This window comes from Glandiceps talaboti, chromosome 14, assembly GCF_964340395.1.
Source record: "Glandiceps talaboti chromosome 14, keGlaTala1.1, whole genome shotgun sequence".
Classification (NCBI taxonomy): Eukaryota; Metazoa; Hemichordata; class Enteropneusta; family Spengelidae; genus Glandiceps; species Glandiceps talaboti.
The window spans coordinates 4030134-4047854 of record NC_135562.1 but is presented as its reverse complement, the minus strand read 5'-3'; the positions used below and the strand labels follow the sequence as shown (position 1 = coordinate 4047854).

Here is a 17721-nt window from a genome sequence, read left to right as displayed (position 1 = left end):
CCTCTGCAAGAAATAAACACATACAACAATTGTATCCATGCTGACTTTCGTTCCTGCACAGGTGACTTTCATTGGTGTATTAGATCTGGGGTCATGTGGTGTTTTATGCTTTGACAAGTTACCAAAACTAATTACATTGTATATCTTTACATATACCTTGTCCCATTCCTGATTACCCCAAACAAGCAAGTGCACTGGTGTTATCTTGTGAGTTGTGTCATGGAGGTAGGAACGACTGTCTACCTCCATGATTGTATGTTTACTGTAGGCAGCCAACACATATAGTTATATAGTTTTCGTATTCTTCTATAGCATCCCTGTAATAAATACTCAGTAAACTTATAAATGTCAATATTTTTATGACTTCTGAACTGGGTCAATATGTTTGTATATATATGAATTCAAAATTGGAAGAAAAAAATCAAATTTATTTCATTGATATATCAAATACCACAACACAAGAGACAAACTTGTTATTTTTTGAACCATAAGTTTTTTTGAACAAGCCACTACAAGTACTGTCTTTTGAAAAAATGAAAATAAAGTGCATTGTAAAAGTAAATCTTTATTTCTTTGCTTATTTTGTGGTGGAAGGTTTGCAGATATTTAAATGAAGTATTCAGTATACATGTAAATGTTGTATTTTTGATAGCTGTACTAATTTTAACATGTTATATAATTCAACACCTGTTTGTATATGGTGCCCGCACTTTATAAATCTATTTGTCTATTGCACTGTTTATTGCCATGGATACCAACAATCATCATGAGAGAGACTTGTCAGCACATGATACACACACACACACATACATACATAATGATACATACATTTATACCATACATATACACACACATCCGTATGTACATAGATACACACACACATACATAGTATATAGTATACATACATGGCATACATACATACATACATACATGTACATACATACATACATACATATACCTGTATATGGAAATACGTATTACACATTTACACATGACATCCATAAAAACACCATCTGAGCATAATGCAAGATTATCATATTTCAACTATCTGAATAAAAATCATACATTTGCCATCATATAAGCATTCACTCAGCACATAATGTAATCATTCCAGTCCCAGTATGTGTATATATGCACTACACACAAACACCCATAATATTAATACTCTCCCTAATGTTCATGTTTTTACATAAATGCTTTCTTAAAATATTTATTCATTTCTTAATTTATACAAATCATTTCCGCAATTCACCAATATGTTTCATGATTACACACACTTAGATAAGTAAAAATATTGAATGTTTTTAGCAGTGCTTACACTGTGAGATACGTAACCTTCTCTTTGAGAGTGGTGGCTAAGGCAAAGGGCGCCCTCACACAGCACACCTTAAAGACTAGGCAGTGCTGTACTAGTTTGTAACAAAATGAAGTGATCACATGGAAGAAAATTATCACTGTCATCCCTATATTAAAGTGGTATAACCTAATGTAGACACTGAAACAATAGGATTGTTCTAATTGATGGAGTGTTTAAGGTAAGTGAGTAAGAGGTAATATTTTCAGTACAGGCATTAATGTATGTGTTGATGCACTAGTTTATATACAGTATTTCATATTTGATTTTTATATTATATCTTCTTGTGAAAAAATCAGTTTATAATTTCAAAATACATATTTCTGAGTTAAAGTTTCATCTGCTGTTTACTTGGATATAGATTTGTTGACAGTTCACTACACATTAGTCTGTAAGGTACGCCATGACAGGGCGCCCTCACACATCAGACAAACCCTGCATGCTAGTGAGGGTGGAGTGGCATGACGTATCATACAGTCTAACTACATGTAAGTAACTATAAGGCCTAATCAAAAAATTGTGTGGTTCAGATTACGTTCAATTTTAGAAAAGGTGGGGTAGGTAGATTTTTTTCTTAATATGCGAGTGTCTAGTTTAAGTAGTTATTTTTTCCGTTGTTTTCCATATGGTCTGTGTTATTGGTTTCATCTCATCAAATGTATAGCCATTACAGATTGGAAGAACAGATTTATATTATCTTTTTAAATTTGATGTCAGTTTCTGTATCTACTATTTCTTGCGAGACTTCACAATTTTTGTGAATTTTCATTACTGTTTTCTTGAATAATTTTTAAAAGTTTAGGGTCGGTGTGAAAAATTAGTTGGGGTCGGGTAACCGGAACCAAACAATTTTTTCTAGTCCTAAGGTGAATAATACAGAGCTTAAATGTGTCTGAAAATGTATCGTCAAAAACTTGTCATAGTTTCACTATCTCAAGATACCATTCAAATTACACCAAGACCACGGTGAAGACCTTTTTAACACACAAATTTGCTAGATGAATGAATTTGAATTTATCCCAAAAAGCTATGTTAAACTTGATTGGATCTCAGAGGTAGGCCTAGATGATGTAATCATGTCAGCACATGATTTACATTGGGAGTAAGGCTTAAGGTGGAGTTAGTAGTCATCATAACTAACAATGGGTCAATTTGTTTTGATACCAATGAGTAACCGTTTGAACAAAACAGACAATGAAAAGTGCTTGTCAATTTGTCAACATGTGATAGATTATTAAAGTCAGGTCATCACATGACTTATCTATTACTGGGGGCCGTTTGCAAAATGTTCTCAGATTTGATTTTACATTCTCTATTTGTCAAAAGCCTTGGCATGATTTGAACAGAAGCTTGGGATATTAAAACCAAAATGAGTCTGGGCATAGACTCTCCACCAACGGTTGGTGGAGGGTCTATGATGGTTGGTGGAGGGTCTATGACGGTTGGTGGAGGGTCTATAGTCTGGGTTATAAAATGTAGAGTCAGCTGCAGTATATATATGTTTGAAAGCTATTTTGTAAGTATTTTCCATTTCCTGTCCAGTAAATTGTTGATGACGTTATCAGTCAAGTCCTGAGTACTAATTACAGCAGAAAGTACTTTGGCACAGAAGTATTCTAGATATCAGACAATGTACACTGTATACACTTCAAGACATTTAAATTTCCAGGAATTTCTGAGTCATTTTCCAGGATTACTTGTGGCAATTTTGTAGTACCACCGCACAGATAAATTTCACTTCATTTATTCCTAGCCAGTCCATCCTATGATTTGCTGAGAAAGATAGTTATGTGTCAGACATTGGAAACTTGGAAAATTCAACGACTGATCACGTTATACATGATATTTCCAGGAGTTTCAACAAGTAGTTCATATTTTTCCCGAGATACTCCATCAGTGGTTGCAAATCCATATCTTCTTAATACCTGTACTTTACAGGAGCATATCTTGGGGCTGATCCAGGGCTTGAAATATTTCCATCAATATTTCTTGATATTAGCGAGGGCACTGGCTGTAATTGTTCCATGAGCTTGTGTATAACTGCCTAGATTAGCTTTGACAGTTGGTGCCCCACCAGTCTCCATATTGGATCTGCCATGAAACTGTTTTCTACCAAATGATTGATTGACTCGTTCAGCTGGAGCAGCATTTCTTGGTTCTTGTGTCTATGTTACAAATAAAGACAGAGAAATATGTAAATTGTGAATATAATGCTTAGTACAAACTGACGTTAATAAACTTTTAGGATTCATTTAAAAATAATTTGTGAGTAGAAAATTACATCTGTCATAATTCAGTCCCCATATGGTCAAGAAGACACATTTAAATACATGCATGTCATTGCATGTCCATCCTCAAAGTGCATGTGGCCACATAATGTTTCTGGTTTCCCCTGGCTTTATGTATGTATGTGGTGTATCCACTGAGGTGATCGCCATCAACACAATGACCTGAATAAACTTCTGTTTTCTACGTACACGTATAACGCCACTGCTCAAAATTTGCATCATGCAAGCATAAGAAATAATCTCTGTGCACTCACAAACACACACAGACACACACACACACACACACACACACATATACATGTACAGCCAACTGTCCCCTTACAAGTTACATACACTAATCTATCTAAAGAAGGTCACATGATTCAATTCTGACCAATTGCATCTTTTGTAGAAATGTTAACTCTATTTAAGGTGTACACAAATCAATACTCACTCTGGTAACACTAACTGGTCTTGTTGGTGTTATGTTAACATCTCTTGTAATCTTGGCATCACGTGTACTACCTGACAACACTCTAGGATGTCTTGCAGGTGGTAGGTAACTTTCTCTTTGAGGTGGATGATTACTTTGCACATTCTGTTGGGGTGGTGGTGGTTCTTTTGTAGTTCTTCCAAAGGCTACACCTGAAAAAGTTACATAAATACAGAACATGTAAAATACATACAGGTATTTTATAACGAAGGTCCTTTGTTATGAAATGTATTACAGGAGAGAATGTCTTGATTCTGTCTCTTCATTTTTAATATTTTGTATCATAATGTTGCCATTATTGTTTCAAATGAATTTAACATGTGTATAAAATTACCTTGCCTACACTGTTAACAATTTGACTTGTTCATGTGCATGTATGTACAGAGTGCCACCATGTCTATGTTTACATTTCAGTATACATACATGTATTTGTACAATTTGACGTGTTCTTGTACATGTATGTACAGAGTGCCACCATGTCTATGTTTACATTTCAGTATACATACATGTATTTGTACAATTTGAAAAACAGGTGACTTGTAGTGCTATAGAAAGAGAGTTGATCCTGAACAAAGAAATAATCCTATCTATAATCCCCATGGAGTAACACTGATATGTGAGAACATTGGACTGAATCATGGGCCTTTAAATTACATTCCGGTTTATATTCACATATAGATCTCAGATCATCTGTAAATCTTTGGTTAATTGCAGGCATTTGTATTTTGCTAGTCTAATAATACCTGATATTCTGATCTACTTTTCCCTGCCAACTTATAAAAAAATAGACATACCATAGAATGTACTTGGTTGTTGCCGTGGTGATTTTTCAGCAGCTCCAGCATCTCCACTACTTGTTGCCTTGGCTGCAGTGACAGTCGTACGTGGGGACTTGACAGGTTGTTGTTCTGTCCTTGGAGATGGTTCCTTTGTAAGTTGCTCTTGCTGTTGTTGTTGATATTCTTTCTGTTTTTCTATTTGGTCTTTTCTTTGCCTTCGTATTTTGGCTTTCTTCTCTTTTATGAGCTGTGATAACAATATATAATGTATTTGAAAATTTTATAACTGGGAAAAGCAGTACCATGTAATATTTGGTTAACTTCAATATTTACAAACAGTTTAGAAATGAAGTTCTCATCAGGGCATGATAATACAATTAATGTAATACCATATTCTTTTACTAAATTCCATTGGAAACTACAATGTACAAGTATCACTTACTTCGTATAATTTATCTCTGTATTCATGGACGGCTAACAGTGTGTCATCATCAAGGGGTGGAACTACATCATAATCTACTGTCATTTCACTGGATGGATTTGAAAACCTGTAATCAAAATTACATCACAAGTAGTCAGCATTTGATATATACCCCCGGTAATATATAATGACCTTTTTTGGCCACATTAGGATGAGGAATGGTGCTTACACAACAAAATTAGCCTCATTTTTTCATTCCCTTTTTGGGATATAATTTAAACCTAAATTTTTCACATTTAAATGCTGGTATGAGTTTATGTTATATTGGGGAGGAGGGTGCAATAACTGCACACTCATGGTTATCTTATAAAAGTCACATGAAAGCACACTACTACTACTAGTACTACCGGGGGTATTATCATCCTGATCCCAGCTGGGAAACAAGAGTGTAACCAACTTTTGTAACTTTGACTGGTCTTCTGTACAAGATTGAGCTCCAGTGTGCCCTCATAAGAAAGTCAAATTTTGTCATTGTGAGTCGAAATGGAAAAAAAAGTGTCATTTCGTGCAAGTCACCACATAATTAAGAGATTGGGGAACACCAAATTTTGGTTCATCGCTAGAAATTGTGTGCATCAGTGGCATGTTAAGAGAGCACAAGGGTTGCCATAAATTTCTGTCACTTTGACATGTCTTTTGCACAGGATTGAGCTTCACCCACGTAAGATCCATCTCCCCTCACTCAGTCAATACTTGTCTGCTGCCAGTTAGTCTTTGGTTTACCACGTTTACATTTCCCAGGTGGTGTCCATATAAGTGCTAGCACACACATTATGCTAAATTAGATGAATCCATTCTAATGAAATAGTATAGTCTATTTCACAATACTATTCAACTTTTTCATTTGATACAACCACGCAGAAACCAATAAGAAACTGGACATGCTACACTTTAAGATTGCAAGATTGAATGAGTACAGTTTCTTGCTACATTTTGTCTAAAGTGAAATGAACTACACATGTCACCATACAGACGTCAAATGAACACCGCAAAGGACATTTACGCGTCCTTCATTGAGTGTTTGATACTAAGAAAAATATTCGTGCCAAAATGTCTGCATGGAGTTGCAATACATTTAAATGGTTTATTTCATTTAGACTAAATGTAGCAAAAATGCAATCTTGCTATTGAAGTGTGGCATATACAGTTTCTTAATGATTCTGCATGGTTGTATCACACCACAGACAAGTAACACAGAGATTTGAAACAGGCCCTCTCCCATTGTCCAAACGTAGCCTCGAGTAAACATTACTCTATTGTCATGGAAACAACTTTCCAACATGTGAATCTGCCCGAATTCAACATAGTCTCGCATAACAACAAACCACGCTATACTACGTGGTATTTCGATGGGAAAGTTTGCTATTCTACTGACAGAATCATCAATGTAATAGACGACTTGCAATATCGGCGATTGAACTCTCATGTGAACTTGAAGCCGACTCAGATCAAATATCGTTAACATGTAAACACATACCAACTAGTGTCGACCGACACTATATACATAAACATGTGTTTGGCATGATGCAGGTAATTTTCCAGGTAGACACAACACTATTGCAACAAAAGTTGCAACATTAGTGTTGCATCTTTTTACGCTGATTGCGACAGGGGTAAGGGTACATGCATGTTTAATATGTATCAAAATAAAAACAATCGACTCTCAGTACCATGCTGGAAAGCAAAACATACAATCAGACGACGCATTATTTTCCAAGAAAAATTACCACCATACTGAAGATATTTTATGATGTGAAGCTAGCTTGCCTTCTTTATTAGTTAAAACATCATTTTCAAAGCATTTTGTATGTTTTCCGCTGTACAGTTTCACTTTGATCATGGCCACACTGGTGAGGCCGGGAACTCTGCTCCGGTAAATTTATTGGGGAACCCAGTAACAGCTTGTGTGTATTTTGACATGGGTGATGAATGCATGTGCATAAACCCTCATGTAAACGTCGGAAATGTTATGACTATGGAATGAAGTGTGTACTTTTCTGACAAAAATCCAAGTGGGTAAGATGAAAATCCAAGAGTGTACCTTACTAATACTATAGAGCCATAGAATACAACTTGCCCCATCGTCAGATTTTGTCGTACAGTGTGTAACAAATTCCATATTTCTGCATTTGTAAATATAACAGGTTCATTATATATTCATAATTTTAACCATCCCAAACGAGCAAGTTTTAAAAGGAAATATTAAAACTCAGCTAAATCTCACTCGATTTTCAAGCTGTTTCCGCAGAAATTGTTGGCTTCTGGTTGAAAATGACACTATAGGACCTTTGAGACAAGTAACACACAGATTGGTAATGGGTATTGTCTGAGGTGTTAATCTGGGGATTAACAGCTCGATCCTTGCCTCGGGTACGCTACAAGGGTCTCTTGCACTTTCAACATAACACCGAAAGCTACCGAAGTCCCTTTTCAGGTACTATCGTTTTTTTGTTGTTTAAACAGCACCACGTCATTGGTAAGGGTCAAAGGTCCGATAGCGTCATTTTCAACCGGAAGCCGACAATTTTTTTGGAAACAGCTTGAAAATCGAGTGAGATTTAGCTGAGTTATTGCCTTTTAAACTTCCTTGTTTGAGATGGTCAAAATTATGAATATTATGAACATATTTGATTTAAAAATGCAGAAATATGGAATTAGTTACACACTGTACGACAAATTCTGATGATAGGGCAAGTTGTGTTCTATGGCTCTATAGTAAGTTACACTCTTGGATTTTCGTACTACCCACTTGGATTTTTGTCAGAAAAGTATATACTTCATTCCATAATCATATTATTTCCGACGTTTACATGAGGGTATATGCACATATGCATTCATCACCCATGTCAAAATACACACAAGCTGTTACCGGGTTCCCCGATCAATTTACAGGAGCGGAGTTCCCGGCCTCACCGGTGTAGCCATGATCAAAGTGAAACTGTACAACGGAAAACATACAAAATGCTTTGAAAATGATGTTTTAACTAATAAAGAAGGCAAGCTTCACATCATAAAATATCTTCAGTATGATGGTAATTTTTCTTGGAAAACAATGCGTCGTCTGATTGTATGTTTTGCTTTCCAGCATGATACTGAGAGTCGATTGTTTTTATTTTGATTCATAACATGCAGGTACCCCTGTCGCAATCAACGTAAAAAGATGCAACACTAATGTTGCAACTTTTGTTGCATTGAATAGTGTTGTGTCTACCTGGAAAATTACCTGCATCATGCCAAACACATGTTTATGTATATAGTGCCAGTCGACAACACAAGACGGTATGTGTTTACATGTCAACGATATCTGATCTGAGTCGGCTTCAAGTTCGCATGAGAGTTCAAGTGCCGATATTGCAAGTCGTCTATTACATTTGATGATTCTGTCAGTAGAATAGCAAACTTTCCCATCGAAATACCACGTAGTATCGCGTGATTTGTTGATTTATGTGAGACTATATTGAATTCGAGCAGATTCACATATTGGAAAGTTATTTCCATGAAAATAGAGTAATGAATACTCGAGGCTACGTTTGGATAATGGGAGAGGGCCTGTTTCCAATCTGTGTGTTACTTGTCTGTGCCATTACCGATGACACGATGGTGTTTAAACAAAAAAAAAAAGATAGTACCCGAAGACGGACTATGGTAGCTTTCGGTGCAACATTGAAAGCACAAGAGACCCTTGTAGTGTACCTGAGGCTGGAGCTGTTAATCCCCAGGTTAACAACTCGAATGATACCCCGTTACCAATCTGTGTCTTACTTGTCTGTGAAAAGAAAAGCTGCATGGTATTGTGAAATTCACTGTATTTACCTTGCTACATAAGGATGTCTTAATGCTTGTTCTACAGGTAATCTTTTATCTGGATTAAACTGAAGCAGTTTTTTAAGCAGATCTATAGCATCTGATGGAGCTGTAGGTAATAAGTCTTCAAGATCTCGTCTGTATCTGTAAAGTACAATTCAACACTCAAGATTCAATAGATTATTTCACAAATTTCCAGTGGGAAGTACATTTTTCCACTCCTTGTATAAATTCTTGGTGCATACAAAACATCATTGTTGTATTCTGAACAAGAGTGACAGAAACCCATTACAAGTGAGAGCCAGTGTGTTGTACTCGGAATACTTGCTTGAGTGTTTGTGGCTGTAGGTGAGTGAAATTGCAACAGAAAAACACCAAAAGCAGAAGTGTAAATACCTGAATACCCACACTGATCTCTCATCAAGAAATATAACACACAGTGAAATGAAAAAACAAAGACATTTAGTTCTTACTTGACAATAGTTTTATCAACCACTGATTCTGCATACTGAGACTGGATAGCACGTACATCTTGTAGACTTGGCTTAGGTATTGAATTCAGAATACGCTCTACTTGGTTTAACGTTGATGTACCTGGAAACAATGGCCTTCCTAGTAACATTTCACCTAATATACAACCTACACTCCACATGTCAGCTCCTTTAGTGTACCTGTGGAAATAAATACATAATTTATATACAGCATGACTCAACTAATATTGTACAATATTTCACAAGAAGGGTAACAAACATGAGGGTGATTTTATCATAGCTACATAAATTTTCTTTCTCAAGTCTATGTTTTGGGGACCAAAAACTGATGCTGCATCATGTGATGTCTTAAAAATAGAGTCATAAAATTGGCAAATCTGATGTACACTGAAGTGACGCATTAAACGAAATGAAGAAAGTGAAAAGCTTCTTTTTGTTCTCATTTCTGGCCTCAGCATTGTGTAGCCAAGGTGTCAAGAGATGTGAACTACAATTATGGAGTAAACAAAATTTATTTCACAAATTCATGACTTATAATAAGAAGTTCATCTCTTTATCACAATTCTAATAAAATTAAATCTCAAGTGAGGATGATGAAATCTTAGACAGACAGACAGACAGACAGACAGACAGACAGACAGACAGACAGACAGACAGACAGACAGATAGATAGATAGATAGATAGATAGATAGATAGATAGATAGACAGACAGATAGATAGACAAATATACAGACGGACAGACACAGGCAGACAGACAGACGGACAGACAGACACAGGCAGGCAGGCAGACAGACAGACAGACAGAAACAGGCAGGCAGACAGACAGACAGACAGACAGACGGACGGACAGACACAGACAGACAGACAGACAGAATCAAACACAACACCCCCTTACTAGAGGTATATGAAATGCTAAAGTGAATGAGTGATAATGATCTACATTATAACTCAAAGAATCTTACTTTTTTGATGCCAGTAATATTTCAGGTGATCTGTACCATCGTGTTGCTACATATTCTGTTAATTCGGGATTAGCTGAGGTGTCCATATCATCTAACTGATGTAACGATCTAGCTAGACCAAAGTCTGCAACCTTCACAAAACAGTCTTTGTCAAGGAGAATATTGGAGGGCTGTCAGAAAAATTAAAAAAAAGTTTGTTAAGTTCTGAAATTATATTTTAAATGGATATAGTTAAAGTCACGACTTCTTGGTTGTGTTATCTTAACCCAGGATCTTAGAACTATTGCCTAAAAATAAAAACTGAAAAAAGTGTGAAAGAATGCAAAGAAAAAGAAATAAAAGATTTGACAGTTTATCATATTTAGATTTCCATTTTACATTTGAGGAGTTTTCATCAGAAACTACTGTCATTTCGACAGTATGGCAGCAAAAGTAGTGACAAATCCAGTCCTTGAAAATTACTAAGATCAATGACAATATGAGTCGCTTTTCACAGGGTAGAGGTAAGATAACCATGTGTTTATGACACAAAATGATGATGGACCACTTATAAAACATGTTATTAATCAGCAGTATACTATAGGCTTTCTGACGTGTTGGAATCTAAAGATCCCTTTACCCAGATCTTCAAATTCAAAAGAAAACCCAATGGATTATTAGATAGCTCTTGATTAGCAGCATCGTGTAGTATTTTCAAACCAAAAGAATCTTATTTCCATGGTTTCAGTTGACTTTATGCAACGGAAAATGTCCAGTCAGGGGGAATTTTCTGTATTTTCATGATTGACTATGTAAATTTCTCTTTCTTATAGATTTCAAGAGAAGTACTGTACATTGAGTCTTTTCCAGGATATTCTATAATTCAATTAGTTTGTTTAAGACACTATTTTATGAAACATAGTACATGTACTAGTGCGGTACAAATTGAAAACTTACCTTCATATCTCTATGTATAACATTACCAGAATGAATATATTTGATAGCTTTCAATATCTGATACATTATATATCTTTTCTGTATGTCTTCTAATATATTACCTTTCTTTATTACAACATGGAGATCAATATCTGTACAGAGAAAATCAAAAATATACTGTATTAATCAACTCTACCCCAGAAATAGACTCATAGTTTGAACTCAAATCTGTGCTTGGAAGGTTGCTGAAAAAAGCCAAAGAGTGTCTCATTCAAGCCTCAACACTGTCTTCAGCAATATGTGAATACTGGTTGCATTTAGAGTCAAAAGAATATAACTTTATTCATTTTTCACTCGGTTACCATAATCATTATCATCATCATCATCATAATCATCATCATTATCGTCATCATGACCACCATTGTCATCGTCATCATCATCATCATCGTCATCATCACCATTATCATCGTCATCATCATCACCACTACCACCACCATCATTGTCATCATCAAATTTATAAAGAAATGGTGATAATGAATGAAGAATTGATTGATAATCCTTTAGTTACAGATATTCTTCCTAATTTTTTCAAATAATAAATTGATGAAATCAACACATCATCTAAACATGGACAAACTCATATTTCATTACAACTATACTTACCCATATATTCAAATATTAAGTATATGTCTTTGTCATTATCTGCCTTGATAACATTGTGTAACTTAATGATATTTGGATGGTCACCAAACTCCTGTAAGAATTAAACAACACACACATAATTCAATATGTGGAAATACTTAGAAGCAGATTGTGGTGGCTCTGTTATGCACTGTGATTACATAATATGAATTATATAATAAAGAAATGGAAATGTTTCAGGATTTTATCTAATTACACAATACTAAATCATTGTAAATGAAACAACAGATATAAAAAACATACAAAGCATAAATAGATACACAGACAAACACAGATATACAGACAGACACACACACACAGACACACACACAGACAGACACACACACATACATACATACATACACACAGACACACACACACATACATACACAATCAGACAACACACACACACACAGATTTCTGTTATTACTTCAAAAGGACCAGGAAGAAGGTTTTTAGGGAAAAGTTTAGAGAGTTTTTAAAAGAATTTGGGATTTCAAAAAAAATTGGTCCCCAAAGCGCATTTTAACTTAAAAATAATATGTCAATTAGTCATGAAGCACTCACCTGAAGAAACATAATTTCTCGAAATGTTCTCTGAAATATATAAAGATATCATTATGATTTATAGAATTAAATTATCTATGTACTACACAAATGTACACCTTTGGGGAGGGTATTTTTCAAAAATGTTCTCTTTTTTTTCATAAACTCCGTCATGAAATTGGAGAGTGAATGATCAAGAGTTATGTGTATTATGTTATTTTCAAAAGACAGCTTACTGGGAACTGTTGTCGTGAATGGAATTTTTTGTATGTAGTTATTAGTTAACAGTATATGTGTAATGTAATGTAATGTAATGTATATGATTTCATAGATAATAAACAATTTCACTTTCTTTGCCAAGGGGCCTTTGTCGGAAACCTTGGCAGAACACTGATTGTAGTCTAGTTTCTATATGGCATCATTACAATTAACACCTCCACTCACAGTTTAGTTAAATCAGAGACCATGTTGTCATCCTGACTAAACCCCTTGATAATTGAAGACATTAATTGACATACCTGGGCATCTGTTCTGTTTCTGAAGGCATCAAAGACTTTCTTAATAGCCATTAGTTCTCCTGATCTTCTGTCAATGGCCTTCCATACAATGCCGTATGCCTAAAAGAGAAAGTGTTTAGCCCATGGTCATGAAATATGAATATTGACAATATTACACAATTGTTCATGTGACAGTCATTAAATAAATATTTACTTACAAGCTATTGACTGGACTTAATATTTCCAGAAATTTTGCCTTTTCATAAATTTCAACAAGGCCTCACAGTCGTGTGCACATTGTATTTTTAAAAGATGCTACTAGAACTGTTCGCCTCAGGCTCAGTTATGTTTGTGACATGCCAGGACATGTACTTTGATAAAATGTCAATTTATAAATATTTCGAAATTGCAGAGTAAAAATTCAACAAACAAAAACGTACAAAATTATTTCAATAAAATAATTTGTTTTTGTTCATGGCGTTACGTTTCAAACACCGTCTGTGACAGAAACAAATGGAAGGAATAAAAAAACGGAGTGTCTGGTGACAAGCGCTTGTCAGCAGCATATTGTTCTCGTGACAAGCGCCGAGCGTACGTGTGTACTACAGCCTGGTCGACGTCAACATGTGCGCTAGTACTGACCCGTACCTTTGACACAATTAAGTCCCGGAATGGAGTAATACCGTCACCGTGTCGTTTTCCTGTAGTAGTTTCAAGTTTCCCACCCAGCATATTGTTCTGGTGAGAAGCGCTTGTCAGCAGACTCGGCCATAAAAAAATGGGGGAAATAAATTCGATGGAAAAAAACAGATGTCAACAACTTACACACAAGAATCTTTTATAGAACGTGTAGGTGATACCTGTCACAGTTGTATGGTTGTACCTTATGTAACGGCTGTAGTACATTTTGCAACATCTATATGCAAGGAAATATGTTTCACCTTGGTCTAAGGATCACAGCCTGCATATGTCACGTCAATGAGAATAAACAACACTGCAAAATCGTTCCAACTAATTATTTTCACAATTTGGCAAAACTGATCCCATAGACACACAACTTACCCCTTTGCCTAGTCGGGCCTTTATCTCATATTTACGTAAAATGTGCTCCTCCACCTCCGAAGTCATCGTTCTGGCAAGTTCTTGGTCTTTCTTTGCTCACAAACAAACGGAGGAATCCCCGTCGAAAGAGGTATTTCCCCAACCGGTTTACGAACTCGACTAGATAAAGCCTGCCAACGTAGTCCAGAATTTTAACATTAGATTTGATCAACATATTATACTTCTCACCAACCATCTTATTAATAATGCGATAAAGTTTCTCCAAGTCATATTGGCACAAAGACATCTTTTCCTGATGTTCATTTAAGAAAGTAAATAATTTAGCGGATTAATATACACACACGTATGGCTAAGCGGTCAAAACACTGGGCGCCGCCATTTTCAAATTTAAATCATCGAATGGGGGCGCTATGTATTTGAACTTATTTTAGCAGGTCGGATCCGCGGATATACCAGAAGGCCTTGTACTCGGTTGCGTTGTTTTTTCAAAGCACCCCTCTCCCACTCTGTGTGTTTGTATTCTATAGCTTGCCCACCTTGAACTGTGGAAATTGGAAAGCCCATCCCAGTTGGCATATTCTGATCCCTATTATCAACAGCTTGAGCTTTGTTTTATAACAAATTGCAAAAAGATTTGTGAAAACGAAATAAACATTTGGTTGACTAAGAAGTTGGTTACAGAACGACTGAATTTGACGTTTGAACAGTTCCTTTTATGTTATTTAAATTAAAGTCAAGCATCAAGAATAACGTGACATATGAGAAAAGATTTAATATGTAGGCTAAATTCAAATGTAGGTTTATGCCTATATAGTGGTCTTGATCTAGAAGCCAGTAAGCTTACATGCTGGTCTCCGTGAGTGGAGGCTTAAATCGTAACTATGTAACCGTATAGAGACTAGACTAGCCTTTACCAGCCTCTTGACAGATTTGGCAAGTTTAATAACTAGTAAAGTATAAGTATATATCTCTTTATTATAACGCAGAAAGTAAAAATTGTATAACAGTAATTGTGAGGATGATATGCAAAATAGTTCTCCTTTCATGCCTTTACGCCACGTAGACAATCTGATTAAAATCCGATGTGGTGAAAGCGGCTAGATGTCCTTATTTACCTCTATTCATCGTGGGAAGGCGGCGATCGTGACTCCGAACAAAACAAACGTCACAACACGATGAATAGAGGTAAATAAGGACATATACTAGCCGCTTTCACCACATCGGATTTTAATCAGTTTGGCCACGTAGACTGAAATCCATCACTATTCGACTTGTACTCTTGCCAAGTATGTCTAACCAATGATGACCTCTCATTGTTAAAAAGTGAAGCTATAATATTTGATTGAAACTGCCTATGTTGACAACCTTATATGGTTACGAGTGCCAAGTAAGGTGTGGACTCAGCTTAGTGTAACTAAGCATTCGTTCTCAAATGCATCGCCACATTTTGTGAGGTGAGTAGCAAGTGTTTTTATCACACAATCTTTTCATTTTGAATGTTACAAGACATCGTTCAAAATCAGGGGAGAGAGAGAGAGAGGAGAGAGAGAGAGAGAGAGAGAGAGAGAGAGAGAGAGAGAGAGAGAGAGAGAGAGAGAGAGAGAGAGAGAGAGAGAGAGAGAGAGAGAGAGAGAGAGAGAGAGGGGGGCAGACATGCAGACATGCATGCATACATACATACATACATACATACATACATACATACATACATACATAGAGACAGACAGACAGACAGACAGACAGATAGACAGATAGATAGATAGATAGATAGATAGATAGATAGATAGATAGATAGATAGATAGATAGATAGATAGATAGATAGATAGATAGATAGATAGAAAAATAGATAGATGCTCTTGAAAAACACCGGACAGTGCCTATTTCACCCATTTTTCCATTGTTTATTCACTTTGAGACTAATGCCAACTCATACGTTCAATACAATGCAACCTTTTGAATGAAAGGATACGAATATGCTAAGGAAATCATTAGAGAAAAATGCAGACCCTAGGGTACAGGGTTAACATTTACTAAATTCTTCCAAGCGCGCCCAAAGTTTGTCCGCTACATACTTCCGTCACTACTTATTCGAGGCTTCTGAGCACTGAGTGAAAAAAAAAATCTTGGCGGATCAATCTCTTTTCGTACATATAAACCTGGATGTTTTGCTGTTTCAATTAATATTTTTATCGATCGTCAACTTCCTTTTCAGGAGATGTGGCCATAAATTTTGAAAGACGACAATATGACAACAAAGAGGAACAAAGTTAAAGAAATAATTGAAATATACTTTCCCACGCGGCGATCACTCTGAACAAAACAAATGTCACAACACGATGAATAGAGGTAAATAAGGACACCTAGCCGCTTTCACCACATCGGATTTTAATCAGATTGGCCACGTAGACTGAAATCCATCACTATTCGACTTGTACTCTTGCCAAGTATGTCTAACCAATGATGACCTCTCATTGTTAAAAAGTGAAGCTATAATATTTGATTGAAACTGCCTATGTTGACAACCTTATAAGGTTACGAGTGCCAAGTAAGGTGTGGACTCAGCTTAGTGTAACTAAGCATTCGTTCTCAAATGCATCGCCACATTTTGTGAGGTGAGTAGCAAGTGTTTTTATCACACAATCTTTTCATTTTGAATGTTACAAGACATCGTTCAAAATCAGGGGAGAGAGAGAGAGAGAGAGAGAGAGAGAGAGAGAGAGAGAGAGAGAGAGAGAGAGAGAGAGAGAGAGAGAGAGAGAGAGAGAGAGAGAGAGAGAGAGAGAGCGAGAGAGAGAGAGAGAGAGAGGGGGGGCAGACATGCAGACATACATACATACATACATACATACATACATACATACATACATACATACATAGAGACAGACAGACAGACAGACAGACAGACAGACAGACAGACAGACAGACAGACAGATAGATAGATAGATAGATAGATAGATAGATAGATAGATAGATAGATAGATAGATAGATTGATAGATTGATAGATAGATAGATAGATAGATAGATAGATAGATGCTCTTGAAAAACACCAGATAGTGCCTATTTCACCCATTTTTCCATTGTTTATTCACTTTGAGACTAATTCCAACTCATACGTTCAATACAATGCAACCTTTTGAATGAAAGGATACGAATATGCTAAGGAAATCATTAGAGAAAAATGCAGACCCTAGGGTACAGGGTTAACATTTACTAAATTCTTCCAAGCGCGCCCAAAGTTTGTCCGCTACATACTTCCGTCACTACTTATTCGAGGCTTCTGAGCACTGAGTGAAAAAAAAATCTTGGCGGATCAATCTCTTTTCGTACATATAAACCTGGATGCTTTGCTGTTTCAATTAATATTTTTATCGATCGTCAACTTCCTT

At 36.0% G+C, this 17721-nt stretch overlaps 2 protein-coding genes across 5 annotated transcripts in view; one reads left to right on the top strand and one right to left on the bottom strand.

Moving 5' to 3' along the window:
• Window positions 1–1200: 1200 nt before the first annotated feature.
• On the bottom strand, window positions 1201–14471 carry LOC144445467 (extracellular signal-regulated kinase 2-like). Of its 4 annotated transcripts, none has more exons than XM_078135027.1 (12): window positions 14334–14471; window positions 13293–13391; window positions 12796–12825; window positions 12211–12301; window positions 11569–11699; window positions 10633–10802; window positions 9652–9849; window positions 9188–9322; window positions 5336–5441; window positions 4909–5140; window positions 4076–4266; window positions 1201–3519 (listed from the first exon to the last, which is right to left on the bottom strand). In XM_078135027.1, exons 1-12 carry the CDS (start codon window positions 14397–14399, stop codon window positions 3334–3336), a joined length of 1635 nt encoding a protein of 544 aa, XP_077991153.1. In that variant the 5' UTR covers window positions 14400–14471; the 3' UTR covers window positions 1201–3333. The 4 variants fall into 4 exon arrangements, with proteins under 4 accessions (XP_077991153.1, XP_077991155.1, XP_077991152.1 ...); XM_078135029.1 differs by lacking the exon at window positions 14334–14471 and adding an exon at window positions 14155–14321; XM_078135026.1 differs by lacking the exon at window positions 14334–14471 and adding an exon at window positions 14097–14320.
• Window positions 14472–15750: 1279 nt separating this feature from the next.
• The window catches only part of LOC144445606 (uncharacterized), a 29197-nt gene continuing 27226 nt past the window's right edge, over window positions 15751–17721 (top strand). Inside the window, exons 1-2 of the mRNA XM_078135216.1 lie at window positions 15751–15787; window positions 16547–16946. The gene's annotated coding sequence lies outside the window, so the exon portion shown is untranslated. The remainder of the gene's footprint in view (window positions 15788–16546; window positions 16947–17721) is intronic.